General features: G+C 37.0%; 1 protein-coding gene across 1 annotated transcript in view; it reads right to left on the bottom strand.

Moving 5' to 3' along the window:
* Positions 1-3773: 3773 nt before the first annotated feature.
* LOC132154565 (period circadian protein homolog 2-like) overlaps positions 3774-19569 on the bottom strand; it is a 32622-nt gene continuing 16826 nt past the window's right edge. Inside the window, exons 3-23 of the mRNA XM_059563179.1 lie at positions 18306-18398; positions 17789-17952; positions 17146-17267; positions 16799-17000; positions 16219-16270; positions 14361-14503; positions 13973-14051; positions 13694-13800; positions 13357-13507; positions 12831-12939; positions 12531-12671; positions 12334-12409; positions 11690-11855; positions 10982-11088; positions 10324-10509; positions 9037-9291; positions 7161-8065; positions 5735-5912; positions 5128-5332; positions 4466-4616; positions 3774-4111 (exon numbers count right to left, since the gene is read on the bottom strand). Of these exons, the coding sequence (XP_059419162.1) occupies positions 3947-4111; positions 4466-4616; positions 5128-5332; positions 5735-5912; positions 7161-8065; positions 9037-9291; positions 10324-10509; positions 10982-11088; positions 11690-11855; positions 12334-12409; positions 12531-12671; positions 12831-12939; positions 13357-13507; positions 13694-13800; positions 13973-14051; positions 14361-14503; positions 16219-16270; positions 16799-17000; positions 17146-17267; positions 17789-17952; positions 18306-18398 (3757 nt within the window). The 3' untranslated portion in view covers positions 3774-3946. The remainder of the gene's footprint in view (positions 4112-4465; positions 4617-5127; positions 5333-5734; positions 5913-7160; positions 8066-9036; positions 9292-10323; positions 10510-10981; positions 11089-11689; positions 11856-12333; positions 12410-12530; positions 12672-12830; positions 12940-13356; positions 13508-13693; positions 13801-13972; positions 14052-14360; positions 14504-16218; positions 16271-16798; positions 17001-17145; positions 17268-17788; positions 17953-18305; positions 18399-19569) is intronic.

The following is a 19569-nucleotide window of genomic DNA, read 5'->3' as shown; positions in this document are numbered from 1 at the left end:
GTGTCATGTTCAGTTAAGGTCATGCGAATTTGAGGCTTTTCTCGGAATTGAGCAGATGTAATGCAGTTTTTATACAGATGTTATTGCTTTACTAAAAAGTGTGAATGTCCGCTTTGGCTCTTCAGACGTGTAAAACATAAGTGACTGACGATTAATCAGCTGCGCGACAGAACTGACTGACACTATAGGTGTCATGTGGTGCTAAAGATCATGACTACGTGTTACAGGTCAAGTCTGTCATCAAAAATAGGTGTTTGTAGATTAGATGTATTTAATAATAAGCGGTAACTATGGTTGTAATGTTGCAAGGGAAAGATCATAAAACCTGCATCCAACGTTATAGGCCTGTAAGTCCGTTTACGTCGCTCACGGTTTCCCGTTTGACCGATTAATATTGTAACCACTTTTCAGCCTTATCATAAAAACAAATACAAAGTAAAAGTCCATGCAATTGGCACACTAACAAAGGCAAACGTTACAACAGATAGACCAAGTTTGTTATAAGCCTAGGTTTTCGCGCGGATTCTGTTTGAATTAGACGTAAACAAAAAAATTTAAATAGTACATTATTCACATTACATTGTTTTAAATTCGCAAATCACACGCATATCTTAATACCACAAAACAATTTAAAGGTTTAATTTTAAAAGGGTTAATTGACGGTTAGGCTAGCTCAGTGGTTCCCAATCCTGGTCCTGGAGAGCCCCAACACTGCATGGTTTTGGTGTCTCTCTTATCTGACAAACACACTTTTGAGGTCTTGGAGTCTACACTGATGAGCTGATGAGTTGAATCAGGTGTGTTTGATCAGGGAGACATATCAAATATGCAGTGTTGGGGTTCTCCAGGACCAGGATTGGGAGCCACTGGGCTAGCTGTAGCTACTAGGCCTGCGTGACCAAGCCAATGATAGCGCCTGACAAAAAAAAAACAAATAAAAAACAACAACACTGAATCGTGTCTGATTAAAGAATCCAGACTAAGTTTGGATAACCAGTAACGTTAGTTTTAAGTCACGTTCAGTGTCTTAGTTAATATAAATCATTAGTTTTCCACAACCAGAGCACTTTAACGCCTTTAAATCCACATGTTCTCAGAATGATGACAGGTTATAGCCTATTACGTCACTGCGTTCATCGGATCAGGGCTTGGGTTTTCGCTGTCTGAAGTTTGTTGTCTTGGTAGGAGGCCTGAAGGAGCCATTCACACCTTCTACTCAAATTATGGCAGGTGTGAAAGAGAGGAACTAGCGCGTCTTTCATGTAGAGTCTGATCACATGAAGGGAAGCTGTGCATCGGATGTGCGCTGTAAAAAAAAAAAAAAAACTATGTAACGGTTGTCTGACTTTGAACATATGGCTCAGAAAGGGCCCCTCTGTTCCAACAGTCCAGGGGAAGTCGTGGCCTAATGGTTAGAGAGTTGGACTCCCAATCGAAAGGTTGTGAGTTCGAGTCCCGGGCCGGCAGGAATTGTGGGTGGGGGGAGTGCATGTACAGTTCTCTCTCCACCTTCAGCCACCACCATAAATGGCTGCCCACTGCTCCGTGTGTGTGTGTGTGTGTGTGTGTGTGTGTTCACTGCTCTGTGTGTGTGCATTTCGGATGGGTTAAATGCAGAGCACAAATTCTGAGTATGGGTCACCATACTTGGCTGAATGTCACGTCACTTTCATTTGGGCAGGACTGTGTTGTAGGCTACACTAAAATGCAAATACATTTTATAGGCTACACAAAAGTAAATCTTTTATTCTTTTGATTTGTATTTATTATATTTGTTCTCAGTTTCTTTCTTTTTTTTCATAGTCAACTATTTATTTAGTTTGTTTTTATTGCCATACTAGTATCTTTGGCTATTTTTATGGCAATATCTATGTATTTTAAGACTCAAAAGTAACATTTGTACTAAGATGATTCTCAACTGTTATGAAAGATATAACAGCATATACTACTGTACTTTATGGAATATTTCTGTAAAATGCCCATAAATTGGTATTCCCATTCTCTACATATCTACACATTGCATCTAATTTGCATATTAATGTGTTCTCGGGGGCAAACCATAATGAAAAAAGAAGTGTAATCATGGGAATAACTAGCTTACTTGACAACATTTTCATAAGAATATCTAATTTCATAGGAATATTGATCTATAATTTCTTTCCCTATTGGTTTGTGTCACCTCAAAGTGGCTGATTAATATGCCATTTGTCCTGGTGTACTGTACAGAAAACATGTATGAAAATTATGCCGTTTTGTAACAAAAAGTAATATTTTCATGAGGTTTATGACAGTTTGAAAATTAGCAAGACTTAAATGACAATTACAAAATATGATCATATGAGTGCTAAGAGTGCTGAATTTGATCATCTTGTTAATATCAGTCATATTAAAAGAACAAGAAGAAGGTGTTTGATCAAACCTCCGAACATTTGATAGCTCTAAAAAGCCCTGAATGAGTTCCGTACAGGACATCCAGATTTAAAACTGTGGCATGGGTCTCATAGAAATACACTAAAATATAATGTCTTCTACAGAGGACAAAAGTCTAAGGTTCCAGGAGGATATAACAAACACATATTTCAATATATTGTTTAAACAATTAAGATTATTCCTGAAACATCCATCAGAGAACTTTCGGATGATATAATGATATAAATCATGATCATGATCATAATACATGTGGAAAAATGCGGTGGTACATTTAATATTTGACTTATTCATATAAAACAATGCATATAAATTTAAATGTTGATCTAAATAATAATTTACCAAAAAGTGGTTAAATTCATCCACCCTCACAAACTGTTTTAAATACAGTACGAAAAAAAACACATTAACAAGAGTAATTTGTAAAAAATAGACTTTAATTCAAATACACTTCAGCATGAAGAAACACCATATATTCACAAATTTGTAAGTGAACGAATGCAAGCACATTCATTCACAATGTGGCCATTAAAACCTTAATGCCAAGTTGACCTCCACAATAGTGTTTTAGTTTTTTCAAAACAGAGACATTTGAACCTGATATTGAAATCTACCCATATGTCCGTAATGCTGGGGATTTATGGTCATTGTGGTCGTACAGCAGGTTTTCACAGGTTTAGGTAGGGACATGGGTAAGTAGATTCAGTCTAGGGCTTATAATAGAGGAGAAATTTAACACTGAGGTTGTACATCGCAACAGACCATCAGACAGTCAATCTGAACAAGACAGCAGCACCTTAAACTCTTTAGCTTGAAATACTTCTCACATACATTAAACTAATGCTACTAATGCTACTAATGCATTGTATTAAGCTCTCAACACATTCACTATCTGAACAAATAAGCTGCAAGTGCTAAAGCAAAGTGATGCAAGTTATCATGGTTTGTGCCAATATTGTAGAGCACTTTCCAACAGTCCTAGTTTAATAAATAATAATCCAGCTCATAAACTACAAATCCTCAGTGTTAAATTGTGAATTTGAAAGGATATTGGAAAGATATCCAACAACACAACTATCAAACACCAGAATAATTGTTACAAGAGCTTATACATGATTTAGAAGAAAAACATAAAATTGTAAAAAAAAAAAAAATATATATATATATATATATATATGTTAGAAAGTAGAAATAAGTTAGTTCGTGTATATGCACATTAAGTGAAAAAAAAAACATTGAAAAGGAAATATTAATATTACAATCTAACAGTAATGGTCATTGAACAGCACAATCTGGCTTAAAAGACAGTTTAGATTGTCTGGAAATAATTCATTCACTCTGATTCATTCTCTCACTCATTCATTTATTCACACTTCAGTACACACTCACACAAACAAGCAACAGAACGAGTCTTCATGAAGGTCTGTGGCAGCGGCAGAAGCATTTATCTATGCTAAAATGTTCGCTTTGTCCGATCAGACGAGGTTTGTATTTTCACAGGTGGAAAGAGGGGTTCAGTTCAAGTGACAGGACCGGGACAGCCATGTGTTTCTGAGTGTGTAGAGGCTTCACTGTTATTGGCCGGAGGCACCGTGACATCACTGCTTTCCGTTTCTCCCATGTGCAGATCTGGTGGATCCTCTTCTGTCAGGGTTTCACTCATCTCTTCACAGCCGACACACACCTGCAGATAAACACTGACATTAGTCTGCATAGAACTTGCAACCCATTTGACTTCTTTAATGTATGTATTCTACTATTAAGAAAATGTTGATTTCATCCATCTGGAATTGACTAGATTGTGAAATGTGGTAAAAGTTACTACTTTTTGATTAAAGTTACAAGACAAGATCTAAACTATTCATAATGTTTGTGTACAGAAATATTTCTCAAGCAGCAAATCAGTATATCAGAATGATTTCTGAAGGATCATGTGACACTGAAGACTGGAGCAATGGTGCTTAAAATTCAGCTTAACATTATTTAAATGTCTCATTTGCTTAATTTTAATATCAGTTAAATATCAGTGTATACAGACCTTGACGTCGATGGCTTTGGGCAGCCCACCTCTTCTCATCCAGGGATGCACCTCCGCCAGCTCTCTCTTCTGCTCTTCTGTAAAGCGCGGCTGACTTTTCTGCATCTGCCGCAACTTCTCCCTGTCCTCCCTCAGAACCTTCTCGATGTCACTGCAAGAGGGAAAAAGATGTTTGTAATTTATTGTCAAGCCTGCGTCCATGAAAACCTGTAAAAAAAAAACAACAACAACAAAAAAACAATAAAAGTTTAAAAGCTACATACGCTTCAAACCGAATGTTTGCTTATGATTTTAAAAGTGAAAGGCGAATAAAAGGCAAACACACACACTTAATCACTTATCTTTCTACCACACCCTATTGGCAGATCTTTAACTTCCTGTTGTTTAAAAACGTGTTACACATTTTGTGTTGTGGGTCAGATTGACATGTTTTAGTGTTTGGCATTCTGAAATTCTTGAAATTCTGCATGCACATTCACTAGGTGAGAAATATTCACAATTTTCAAGAAGAATTATGTTAAGTATTTCAAGCAGTTTAAAAACTGAGTGTGGTCAAACTGACAGGAAGATAAAAGACATCCTGTTCCTCTTCTAGATTCTATCGTTCTGTTCATATGGGGGGGGGGGGGGGGGGGCTATTTCTCCTCTCTCCGCCCACTCACCGAGATGGTAACTGGTATGACATCATAACATCTTCATTCACGTTAGCCATGAGCAGCCACAGTGGGTCCTGCAGGGCATACTTGATCAGTGTTTCACTCCCATCCAGTGTCAGTGCCCCAGAGCCAGAGCCTTGCCCCTTGGCCTTATGGGATTTCTGGGAAGAATCCACACTGCCGAAGTAGTTACTGCTGTTGTTGCTGCTTCCTGAAGATGTCAAAAAAAAAAAAAAAAAAAACCGAGTAGAAAGGAGTGATGAGAGAAGTGGACCTTTTGAATATCACAGTTTTAACATGGAAAGCATGTATTTGTGAAACCAAACAGAATAGAAAATAATTTAGAGGAAGTGGGGCAAAACGTTTATTGTGGGCTAAGAATATGAGGTTCTTCCTCTTTCGGGATTGCACTTATGTGCTTATATATAAGGTTGTCAAACTATATAAGAGTACAGTATTTTTACAGTAGGTGTAGTACCGGTTTGACTTTAACTGTAATACATTTATAATGAAGTATTAATAACACAGTCGGTTATGTTTAAAGTAATCATAAAGAGGTAAAACAAGACACAAGTGTTGTATCAGATCTATCACTATATTCCCCCAAACATACCAGTTCTGCTGGCAGATCCGCCGCTTGCAGACGTTCCACAGCCGTTAGATCCAGAGCCCATGGAGCCCGAGGTGGCAGAGCCGGTGCCCGAGCGAGAGTCCTCTGGGAGAATATCCAGCAGGTCACTAGATGATGAGAACGCATCACTATGCTGACCGTCGACAGGTGCCCCTTCATACTAAAAACCAACACAAATATAAAATGTAACAAAATCCATAACGGAAATTTTTTTTTATCCATTAATTTTTTTATATTTAGTATTTATTTTATTAAAAAAAGTACAGAACATCATATCCCGTCAGATAATCCTAAATAATTTTGCATGCTTAAAGCCTAATGTGAAGAATACAACTTGCTTAAAGTTATTTTTAAAAGGTTTAATACTGGCACCTGCTGGTCAAGATAACGTTTTGCATTTGAGTTCTGCTTTGTGCAGGTGTCTCCAAACTCAGTCCTGGAGGGCAGGTGTCTTCAGAGTTTAGCTCCAACCCTAATTAAACACACCTGAACTTACTAGAAGCCAGAAATACTAGAAAGTGAAATTGTATCTTTTGTTCTTTGAAAGAATTTAATGACAGATGGCACAGCTATATTCAGCTGCTGTCTCTTTAAGACCGACTGCATGGATCCAATGTACTGATACACAACAACTGCTTACATTCACTTCAGACAAAAGCAAGGGTACTCAGCAAGATGGACATTTTGATATAATTTTGTGAGTATTTGGCTGCTTAAGTGCAATTTTATAAAAATAAAAAATAAAAATACAAAATTTGGTAAAGGTGTTTGAGGCGGCTGTATGTGCGTGCGCTTTGGATCTGACTGTGAGGGTCTTTGGTGCGTGCAAGTCCCAAATGGTTTAAAAAGACTTAAAAGAATGTGCAAATAATACTGTTTTGTTACGACCCCACAGTGACCCAATTAGGCAAGTGATACTCTATCAACTGTCCCAAAACATGCAGCAGTTCTCTTGTAGAGACGGCGAGATGCACTGATGTGAAGCCGTTTTAAGAGAGTGAAAGAGAGAAGACGAGATACCTCTGAATCACTTATGCTGTTTTCATATAAATCATTTTCAAATTTCATTTGATCCAATATTCTGTGTAGATTAATTTACATCTAACCCACATGCTATATTAAATAAATGTTTGCGGGAATTCAGGACCCAATTAAAATATATATTCTATTACACAGAGATTTGAGAAATACATTTCCATGACTTTTCCAGGATTTTCCATGACTGTACCGAACCCTGCAAAGTTGGAACTAAACTCTGCAGGACACCAGCACTCCAGGACTGAGTCTGGACACCCCTGATTTTGTTTCAGAGATTAAGAAAAGTATTTAAAAAGAACACAATGGTCAAATATGCACTGTATAATGACAGTAATGGTAAGTCACAGAAAAAGAGATTACGTTTCCCAACCTGTGGCACATCCTTTTCAGTTTTGGTTTGCCCGGTTGCACCTCCTGCTTTCTCCACACTACTGCTGCAGCTTGCCTGCGGTACAACAGATGGCGCTGTCCACTCCTGTCTCTCAGCAGAGCGTTGAGTCTCCTCTAACTGCAGCAGGTTGAGCTGCAAAGGCGAGCTGCAGCGTGACTGGAACAAAGGCGGGGACGGCGGCCCGCCTCCACCCACAGACTGAGGGGTGGGGCTTCGTGAAGGCTCCTCCCTCAGCTCAGGTGGTTTTGGCGGTTCCTCGGGACACGCGAATGGAAATGGTGTCTGTGGAGTAAAGGGGTTCTGGGGGGCGAACTGGGTCTGTATGGTGAATGTGGACTGTTGAGGGAACGGTGTCTGTGCAGCAAAACTAGGCTGAGGTGGAAAGGTAGGCTGTGAGGGGAAAGTTCCCTGCTTGGGGTAGAATGGCTGCCGTGGAGCACCGCCGATCTGTGGGAACATATAGTTGGGCAGTACCAGAGCCACCATGGGCGTGACCAGAGGAGCTGAGAATGGCGTTTGGATAGGCTGCATCGGGATGCGTGGATCCTGGCTGCACTGACTCTCCCCAAAGCCTGACAGTGGAGCATCTACCCTGGGCTGCACGCCGCCGGCTCCCGGGTACATCTGCAGCGGGTACCCGGGCATCACAGCCGGATAAGCGATGGGGAATGTAGATTGGGATGTGTCTGAGGGAGACCAGGAGGTCTGGTTGAGGCCCTGCAGCTGAGGTTTGAGTGGTGGTCTACGTCCTGAAGGTGTGCTGTCAGATGACTCGTTCGGCTTAATTCGTTTGGTCTTGGTTTTCTTGTTGCGACCCCGGCGGGTTCCACTGGTCTCAGGTGCACCACCACCACCCTGCTTAGACGAACGAGCAGCGGGAACAGCTGGAAAGAGAGACAGGAAGCAGTTATCGACTTATATCATTATACCATTTATTAATTCATATCATGTAAAGACTACTTTGATTCAGTTCTTTTTGGACTTTTACAATCAAAGAAAAAAAATTGTGATTGGAAATAAATAAAATAAGCATGGCTATCACATGTTATTATATCATAATATATAATATAATAATTGATATAGTAATAATAGCAATAAATGTTATGTTTAAAATAATAATAATAATAATCATTATTATGGTGAGTTGCTTTATTATTATTATTATTATTATATAAAAATATGAAACAAAATAAAATTGCTGCTTTATTTATTAATGTTTTTTTTTTACATTTCCCTGTAAAAAAAAAAGAGTATTATAATAATGTTATATTATTATTATTATTACTATTATAAAATACAAATATTAAATGAAATAAACTATGTGCACCTTTATTTTACTTTTGTAATAAAATCATAATATCATCTCATAACATCATACATTCATTTCATGTAAAGACTTTTTTTTGGACATTTACAATCAAAGAAAAAAATCTGTGATTTGAAAAATATTATTTAAATAATAATAAAATGAAATCAATAATATAGTAACAATAACAATCAATGTTATGTTTAATAAATAATTAATTGAAGTTATTAAATGAATTTTTGTTTATCATAGAAAAATATTAAACAAAATATTAATATTAATAATATTTATGGCTTGTCTTAATTTTTTTTTTGTAATTATCAGTTTATAGGGATTGTACATTACATGTTTGGGATGATGGTAGGTGCACACTGCATTTCCAAATGCATGTTATAAACAACACATTATAAACTACAAGCACATATGCAGAGATGTTTTGGTGTGGACTCAGGAGCTCTGAGACACTGAAAACACTGGATCATGAGCTGTTCACGTGTAATAGAAGTGCTGTGCAGACTCTAAAAAATTCAGACTCAAGTCTTTCCTTACCCTCAGATGTAACTCCTTTCTGTCTCTCCAGATAGAGGGAGCAGTCGGCATTAAAAGCGTGCACACCTCGCAGCTCTCGGAGGCGGCTGAGGAACGCCTGCTCTTCTTTCTGAGTGTGTGCTGCCAGAACATGCTTGGTCAGGCCCAGTTTCTTGTAAGCCTCTCGCTCCTGATTGTGCGGTGAGACCGTGGCCAGAGGAACAGCGAGACCCTGACCTTCAATGCCTTCAGTGCCAGGGATGTCTTCAATGATCTCTGCAAAGAACAACACAAGATGTTTAACTTTACAATGAGCAAAGTGTTCTCCCTAAACACAGGTGGCACTTGTTTACGGGGTGCATCCAGGCCTTCTCAAGTTTATCTCATGCATGTTGGGATGGGAATCAAGGGAAAATGCTAGAAGGATGCACATGTTCCTGAAGCCCTGTCGGGGTGATCTGCACCTTTATTTTACTCATCATCTCAATCAAAAGGCTTCGTAATCAATTTTTTGTCCCTATGTCAAGGGAAGATTTTACTAACTTTGAAGTTTGGAAGAGAATTCTTGCTTTGGAGAGATGTGTCTTGTTGAGGATACGACTAAAACAAAAAAGGTGTTTTACCAAGGAACAAACAAAACACTTACAGCTCTAATACAGATAAACTATCCAAAACATTGTGAGCTGCATAGATAGCATTTGATTATTTAGCTGTATCTGTTGATATGTATCATCTTTTATCGGATATTTTATTGTGGACACTCATTTCCCAAATTAGATTACTATTTAGATGATTTCATTCATCTGACACTCACTTAAATTGAAATTTTTATTTTCATTTTTTTATATTACATACAGTTAAAATGCTATTTTTAGCAAATATTCAAATAAATATAAAATGTGCGTGTTTTTATTGAAGTAAACAATATCTGTATCTGCTAATTCATTATATCAATTTAATTTAGATAATCATTTTAATGTTCTTTATTAATTATACATCTTTATTATAACAAAATGATTAGAAACAATAATTTTACAATTTATGTGACTTTACATTTATTATATATTTTTATCAAATGTATTTATATACACATACAGCATTACAACAGTGTTTATGTTTAGAATCATATTATTACCTTAGCAGCAAGCTAATGGCAAACTAAAACAATTTCATATGTAGGCAGCAGACATCAAGACAGCTCACAAGGTTTTGTAACAGAAGCATTATTTATAAGAATAGATAGAGAAAGACAGGCAGACAGACAGGCCAGACGAACAGACATACAGTTAAACTAAATAAATCATTTACCTTTCTTGTCTCCTACGTGTACAATGGTGCTGCTGTAGCTGCACTGGCTGGTGATGGACATCACACTTTCAGGTTTACTGGGCAGCGCGAGTGGTGTCAGAGATGGACTCACTACACCAGAGCCTGGAGGCTTCTTAGACTCTCCTAATGATGAGAGACCTGGCTGGTTCTTCAGATGGCCTGCCTCTGAACATACAGAATAAATCAAGATTATATATATATATATATATATATATATATATATATATATATATATTATATATATATATATATATATATATATATATATATATATATATATATATATAATATACACACATCTATTTTTTTTTTTGTAGTGTATCTTTCAACATGCCCTCGGATGTTCATACAGGATGTTCAAAACTGTATTTATCATTTGAAATAAAAAATTTTTTTGCATGTGGCGTGAGAGCGTGAACATATGCCACTGAATTTATAGAATGTAATATTGACAATTAAAAAGAATTAAAAAAAATAAATAAATGAATACTTAAAAAGAAAATTGTAAAAGTTTTTAGGTCTGTTTTAATGGGTTATTGTCAACATTTCTCTCTGGGGAAAATGAATGGGATTTTTACAATTTGTGAGCCTGCTCAATTTTGAAAAATAATCTTGGAAAGTGGATTTGTTTCAGTACCTTCAGACACTCTCTGCTTGTCTTCGTCTGAGTTTGAGGATGTTGTGTTTGAGGAGGACTGGCACTTTCTCTTCACTGTGATGGGAACGTTCCAGCTTTCCAAATACCTGATGGAGAGAGAAAGACACCATCAATGGAAACAAGGTTTACAAACAGCTAACCGGGCTGAATGTAACATAAAAACCCATCTGATCTACTACTGTTTTGTCTTTATTCCATTGTTTTGTACCATTATGACCCTATAATCATTTGATTATTGTTGTTCAAGTGTACATCACACGTGTCAAAATCCTATCCATTTTTTTTCACATCTCTTTGAATATATCATCAATGAAAATATCAGTATGTTTACAGTAAATATTTGCTAACTTTAAGAGGGATTTTTATTTTTATAAAACACATCAGTCAAATACATTAAAACTGAGCAGGATGTAAGTTTGTGTCATCTTCCATTGTTTTAGGCTTTAGGCTAAATATGTATAATGATTATTCTGATGAGAAAGGGCGCTAAATGAGACGTCACATCCTGCAAAACCTAATGTCCTCTGTCAACTCAAGAAAACAAGTTCATTTATCTTCATGGCATGCTTAATTCAGTTTCTCATACTCTCTTTGCATCACAGAATCAATAAGTGCATTACACGTGGCTAAGTGAATCGAGACCCAGTGAATCAGTTTTCCCTGTGACGTGACTTTGCGTCTTTGTACCTGATTACGCTGTCCAGGCAACTAATCTGCTGATAGGAGTAGACGGTCTGATCTTTGAAGGCCAGCTCCTCCTGAAGGCCTGCACGCGGCTCCACAGGAGACTCTCTCCAGTTCACAGGATACGCAGAATCTTTGGGTCGAACCACTGGACTTTTCTGTAGAAACTCTGCAAAGAAAAAAAAAGGCCTTCAGAAGGGCTGCACAAGTAATCACATTAAGTCACATTAACATTTGAGCTGCCTAGTGACCTAGTGTAAAAAATACATTGGGACTATAACACTGGAAAAAGTTTATTTAAGCAATATAAATAAATATATTAAATTTATGATATTATATTAAAATTATTAACATGCTGCATTTGTGAATAAGTGCTGAATGTTTTTCCCTTATTTTTTGAATCAACTAAAAATGTATCATGGAAACAATGTGAAGGGTTTTTCAATGAGATCTGATTCATTTTTGTTCCTTTATGCTCTAAGTGCCAGCCACAGATTGTGTTTTAAAATCAGAGTTCAAATCACATTTGTAGTATTTGTTAATATAATCTCTCTCATAATGGATCCCTGGTCTTCAGACACAGATTTGAGTTACACAACAAAAAACACAGACTTTGATGACAGATTGTGGTGGATATTGGTACATACTAGTAGGGCTCTTCTTGGACTGCTGCTCCTGGTTTTTCTGCATGTGAACTCCTTTGCAGATCTCCTGAAAGCTCCTCTGCGAAACATACATATATAGAGACAAATTAATCTACCAGAGCCTCAATCTATGAATAAAAAAAAGTGACCTTGAAGCATCTGACCTTCATAAATGGCTCCACTGAAATCATATGACTCACCGGTTTGGCTTTCCTGGCATCCTCTTCCTCTTGTCGCAGGCGCGTTCCATTACTGTTACTTTCACTAGACGATGCCACATTCAGCAGATGATCATTACTGCCCAGACTCCCATAGCCGCTCGAACCGTTGTTGTGGACCGGCTACAGCACACAAAAACATGTTTTTACCAGTGACCAAAATTTAATTTCTAGAGATTTTAACACTAGCCATCATCACCACGCCACCTTTGTAAATGGTTTCTGAGAAAAAATTGGGTATCATCATCACTCAGTTAATCTGGTCCTTTCCAGTTTCCGTACCTGCAGCAGGAGTCTGTGAATTTGCTCAGTGATTTCCTGGATGTCTGAATCTAAGGATTTGCCCTCAGCCACGGCCGGAGCTGCAAACACATCTTCATTCACTGGACCCCTGGTAGAATCGACAAAATTACAGTTACACTACCATTCAAAAGTTATTTCCGGAAAGAAGTCACCAACACTTAAAAATAAGTGTTTTCTATTTGAATGTAATTTATTGATGCAAAGCTGAATTTTCAGCATCATAACTCCAGTGCTCAAGAAACATTTCCGATTATTCTCAATGTTGAAAACAGTTAAGCTGCTTAATATTTTTGTGGAAACTGTGATACTTGTTTCTTTTTTAGGATTCTTTGATGAATATAAAGTTCAACAGAACAACACTTAAATGTCTTTACTGTCACTTTTAATCAATTGAATGCATCCTTGCTGAATACAAACATTCATTTCTTGTAAAAAATATATAAAATATTGTAAAATATCAAGCTCATTTCAGATACGTTCTCTTTTTGTCATCTTATGCACTCACATGCGAACTTTGTGTCTACCAATGACGAAGGAAACTTTGCGGCTCCAGGGATTGACAAAGCTGGACCAGCTGGTGTCTATGGTGATGTACTCTCCATTACGAGCACAGAAGCGGATTGAGTGTTCAAATGGCTGGCCGGCATACTGGAGGACTAATGAGACAAAAAAAAATTTGTATATCTAAAACCCATTTTATTATAAAAAAAATTATAAAATCCACCCCAATTTGTTCCTAAAACAATTGACTTATAGTTCTCTCTGATGAAGCACCTTCCCATAACCTTTAATGAACTAAACAGCCAGAACAAAGACTCAACAGAATGAGCAGCGTGACTCACTCTTCCTGTGGATGCCAAGCATGACTGGTCGATCACTGGGATGTAGGTGCAGCAGGACAGGTGTGCCAATCAAATCCTGAGGCAGGTATCCTAGTAATGGAACGGCTCTACAGATAAACATCACAAAACAATTCTGATTATTCTGGCTTTAATATGCATGATTATGAGAAATGGAAAACAGCAGGTGTGGAGTTACAGCTGTTGAGTGAGACACCTAGGGCTTAAGTTACCAGCCAATCACTGTCAGGTTCATCAACAGTGAAGCATTAACACTCTTACCTCTCATCCACATCCTGAAACACACAGCTGGGAGTGTGTGATGTGGTGAAGATTCGTTTGTCTGTGGGGATCCTTGGAGCTGAGGAATGAACATAATAAAAATGTTCAATGGTAGTGTTTATAAAATACTCTTCTTTAAATAACTGAATTTATTAGACACCAAAAAATATGCATTTATTGAAACATTACTAAGCGATAACAAATAATTCAAAGAATCAATTCTCTTTAATTCTTTGTCCTACTAATGATTCGGTTTTCCTCAGTGTTGCTATAAAATGGAAAAAAACAACAACAACAACAACAACAAAAAAAAAAAAAACAGGACCACTACATACTGGAAAAAAATGCCTTACAAAATACATAGAGAAGATTGTGTAAAAGAACTGACCTTCGTAGCCGGAGTGCACTCTCTCGGCCAGCAGGAGGCAGCAGAACTGATCTTCAGAGTGCTCCATATCCTGAACCTTCATCAAATAAGGAGTCATTCTGAAGGGATAGTACTGCAGATCTGCCTCACACTCTTTACCACCGCTGGAGAACAGGACAGGAGAGATTTACTCACACATTCAACAAAAATATCTGGTAATAAACACTGGCTTTGACCAATGTAAGCAACCTACTACAACATAGAGATTTTCTATTCCTATCTAAAACGGTATGATTAAACAAACTCATTTCATGTCTACAAAACTAATTTCAAGCATTTAAGTATAAACCTTCAGATAAAATGGTCTTTTAAGAAGCATTAATTACGTTAACGGTGTCTAAATCTTTGATTACTTTGACATTCATTTCATAATTTGCTATTTATGGAGGATCTGGCCTGCACACAGAAGTTGTAGGTTTGATCACAAGTGCACTCTCAGAGAAAAAAGAAAAAGATAAAAGGAGTCTGCTGCAGCATAGTTTCACAAAGTTAAGACAAACCGTTTTGCTTCAAATTTCGAAATTATACAATTAAAAAAACAAAAAAAAAACAAATCTGCTTTATAATTAGTCTTAAATCTCATTTTGTTAAAAGAAGATTGTGAGAAAATCATATATGTATGCTTTTAACTCATGAGGGAGGAGGGGCAAGAAAAGATAACATTTATGAATATAAGTATAATTACAACCATATAAACGCTGGCAACGTTTACTAGACTATGGACTAGTTTTGACTCTTTGAACTTTGTTCACAGCTGAATTTAGTGGCGATGCTTTCCCGTCTGTTGATGGCATTTCATTTTTAATCAGAAATGTGCATGTTTCTTTTCTAATGTACACAACTTTTTTAGTGGCTTATTTCCAGTTGCAAAATCCAGTGACTTAAAAAGTCTCAGTTTTCGACTCGTTGCCACCAATTATTCGACACTTGAAACGAAAGCCCCGAGCAATGGTGGGACTATATTCAGGACAGTCATAAATCACATATCATTCTTTCTACCGTCTGTTGCAGTAAATGACATTACTGGTTGATATGGCCTAATCTCAATAAAGTTGGCACAAGTTTTAGGTCCGTGAACTGGATCTCGCTCAGGACGTGCACTGTCTGTGGAGGATCGACTAACTGCTTAAAATTGCTGACACCGTGAATTCTCCACTGAATGAATGACACTTTCTGTTCAATTACTGGTCCTCCAACAGCAATATCTATTTTAGTTTTTTTTGAGAAGCAATTATCCAGATTACTGGGATGATTAGCTTTTTTGTATCTGTGTAAGTGATTGGTGAAGAGCGGTGAGTGATGATTATTGTAACCAATCAAAGACATATCTGTTGATCACCCGAACACAATGGCCAATCAGAAGTATTTAAGAATCCACTCAACAGTGCTCAAATTTCAGTACCGACGCTGGTACTTTTGACAATCGTAAAATACATAATATTAAACAGTAAAACAGTTAAACAGTAAAATCAGAAATTCCATGACTACACTTAACCGATACTGATTCCCGATACCCTCGCAACTGGAATTGGGAAGTTCCAGAAATCCTGTTCTACCACCCAAGTGTTCAGTCTGAGTTTTTATTAGCAATTGACTGTCCTTCGTTGCTTAACAGGTGTTTACTGAACGCATGTTTTCCATACTAATGTCAAATGTATTAGTAATCAAATCTTCCTATTCACTCAGACAAAAGCTCACCAGAATTTCTTTCCCTTAGACTGATTCAAAAAGGGGAAACTATGAATTAAATCATGGTGAACAGATGGTGCACAGGATACTTCCAACCCTCCAACACACACATACACACACAAACACTCACCTAATGCGACAGAAGAAGGATTTCTCCTGCATGCAGTCTGAAGGTGATGACTCTTTAAGGAGGAAAAACAAGAGTGATGAGTTCAGGTTTAATTCAACAGCATCTTGTCTTTCAGAGGTGACTAAATCCGCTGTCAGCTCAAGCTAATACTGGTTGCTGCAACAACAAAGACACCTCAATAATTAGCACTGGTTTTGTTAATGAATAAGAAACAGAAAGCCTTTCGTATCTGTGCACATTTGGTGCTTGTGTTCTGTCACCTTTAGGTGAAATAGGTGAAAACTGGGAAAGATTTTTTTTTATTCTTATGTCTTGGTTTTAACTTCTAAAGATATGATATTTTACATTACATTTACATTTAATCATTTAGCAGACGCTTTTATCCAAAGCGACTTACAAATGAGAACCATAGAAGCAGTCAGGTCAACAAGAGAACAACAACAGTATACAAGTGCCATGACAAGTCTCAGTTAGTCTAGTATAGAACACATAGGCAGGTTTTTTTTTTTATATATAAAATGAAAAGACAAGTAAAGGAAATATAAATCTATAGATATTATGACTGATGTGTTTGTCGTACCTGCGCCAGTGCACATGCTCCAAGACGGCAGCCTGTAAGGTGTGGTGAAGCTATAAAACACGCTAACGTCCTGCGGTGTTAGAAACTCCACAAACTTAGCATTCTTGAACACATCCTGTTTGCAGTTCAAGATGGAGGCGGCCTGGTCTGAAATATAGACAATCTTTCCAGTGATGAGTGACACTGCCACTGCAAAGATATCCTGTAAAACAAAGATCCCATGATCAATGATTATTAAAGAGAACAACTGAAATATGAAATCATGCAAGTTTTTCTGAAACAATTAAACTGGAATAAATAAATGTACATACATAAATAAATTTTTTTTATTGAAAACATATACTTACTGTGTTTTTGAGGGTGTATTCAGAGGTGATGCTGTCTATCTCCTCTATAGTATATGATGATACGTCAAACCCTGATGGCTGACTATCATTTATCATAAGCAGCTGGTAGTATTCTTCATTTACTGAAATAAAAATGTCAAAATAAATGCATTAAGCCAATTCAATTGACAAATTAAGTGTGATATGGACCTAATAATAAAAAAACATGAAAAACACATGTAGTGTATTAGCTCAGGTTCGACTGGTTACTTGTGTTCTCTCCTCTAATTAATGCATAACAAATAGCCTCAAATCTTGTATTAGATATATGGTCATATTTCACTTTTTATATTAAATGAGATATGCATTGTAAAATGCAATTTAAAAATGGACAGACATAAAACTGATCAGTTTACTGATCATGTGACATGATGTTCACCAAGTAGTTCTAAGTTGCTGAAATATTGCTTGTATTACCAATGGACCTAGTTAGGTCTTAAATGTGTTTTTATATGCACCTAGGCTTCATTTGCATTGCAAGCAAAATGAAACTCATAAAATATATTGATAATGTACTAGACATTAGGACTATGTCCCTGTGGTCAGGCAAATTTAAGGCAGAACTTATGTAATGATATACTGAACATCATAATGTATTTCTCACCCTCCACCTGTCTGACGCAGCGCAGGGCATATTTTAGAGTGTTGAGCGTCGTCGACTTGCTGCCCTTGTTCCTCTTTTCTGGCGGCAAATGACGCTTCAGCTCTTTCAAAGTTTTAAGCAATTCTTTCTGTGTCTTTGCCTTGGCGGATTCTTCGCTACTGCAGGTGCCCAAAAAATACACATGCACAAATATGTCAGCAATAAAACCCATTCTAAACAGATAATTCTATGCAATGTATAGAATACATCAAGTTTGAATGAAATTATGCTTATACAAAATTAAGTTATTTTGTAAACATTTTGAAAATAAATAAATATTTATAGTAAATATAAAAATGTTTGGCTAAAAAAAAAAGCAGTTCTTTATTGATGGGTGCAGAACAACTTAATATAAAACATAACAAAAAAAAATAAAATAAAAAATAAAAATACAATTTATAATGAAATAAAATAAAATAAAATAAAATAAATGCAGACACTGGTAGACGGGTCATGTGTGTTCATGTTTAACCTGCAGCCGCTGGTAGATGGGTTGTCCTGCTCTGAACTGGCACTCAGAAGGCTGAAGGCGTTCGTGCTGCTGGGTGGTGAAGGACTATGAGAGTTGGAGCTGTAAAAAGAGTGAAGACACATGAAGCCATCATAAAACAAGTCATAAACTACAGAAAATCCTTTATGAATAGTAATTGAGCAGATGTCATTTTATCAGGAACGATACCCTTTATTGCTTTACAATTGTGATTAAATGAAGTTTAAAATGAATAAAGTGGCCCAAACCAACAAAGAACCACACACATAATACTGCACATCTGCATTAATCTCAAATTGTTTGACATCAGGTTTGACTCAGAAACATCCCCTCAGTGCATCCCATGCAACGAACATGACGACACTATCGAGAAACGAGTCATTCAGTATGCCTGCTGAAGCAGTCAGCACAGGCTGTTGTTGCAAGAGAAAAAGCAAGCAGTAGCTTCAGCTCAAAACCTCATTCTCAAAGGACATTTTCAATCATTGAGGACAATCAAACAGAGAATAGGTGCTCCTGTTCCAGATGGAGGTCACTTGGACATTGCCTTCCATCTCAGTTATCCAATCTTCACCCATCCACTATCTTTACTTTGCCACAAAAACACGATGCCATGTGCCATTCCCAGCCAGGCCCCCATTAGCACAGCTAAGAATGGCTTGCATTGCAGGCTTCTAGTAAAGAAGTTAACTGAGACAGACCAAAGTGGATTAAACCACTCAACTTAGTGCGCTGATACTATAACAAGTCCAACGTCCAGCTGCAGGTGACATGCAGAGGGACATTAATACACCAGGAGTGATTATAAATAGCCCATTAAGTAGCTTTGAACTGAAATGGGCTTCACATGTTGCACTTCTTAGCTGTAGGTGAGTTAATTATATAAAGCACATCTGTGTTAGTCTAGCAGGGCAATGTGTTTCGATGCTACTGATACAGTCAGTTCAGGAGTCTAATGAGATTGGACAATTTGGAAGATTACTTATACTATTATTTAACTACACATGCAAGGAAGTGTGGCCTTATAAAATGCTGACATAGCCTTCGACACATTTGAACAAGTATACTAGTACAGGAATGTAAGAATTTCATATAATTGACCATTATGGATTTTTTAAAGGCTGATGATAATGGAGAACATTTTATTTTCTTATTTGAAATTATTTTTTCAATTTTGTTTACTGCTTCAATACTTGGCAACCAATTCTTATTTAGTTATGTACAATTTTCTAGTTTAAATTATTAAGGTTGA

This window comes from Carassius carassius, chromosome 12 (assembly GCF_963082965.1).
Source record: "Carassius carassius chromosome 12, fCarCar2.1, whole genome shotgun sequence".
NCBI lineage: Eukaryota > Metazoa > Chordata > Actinopteri > Cypriniformes > Cyprinidae > Carassius > Carassius carassius.
Note: the sequence above shows the minus strand (reverse complement) of the source record. Positions and strands in the feature narration are given on the sequence as shown.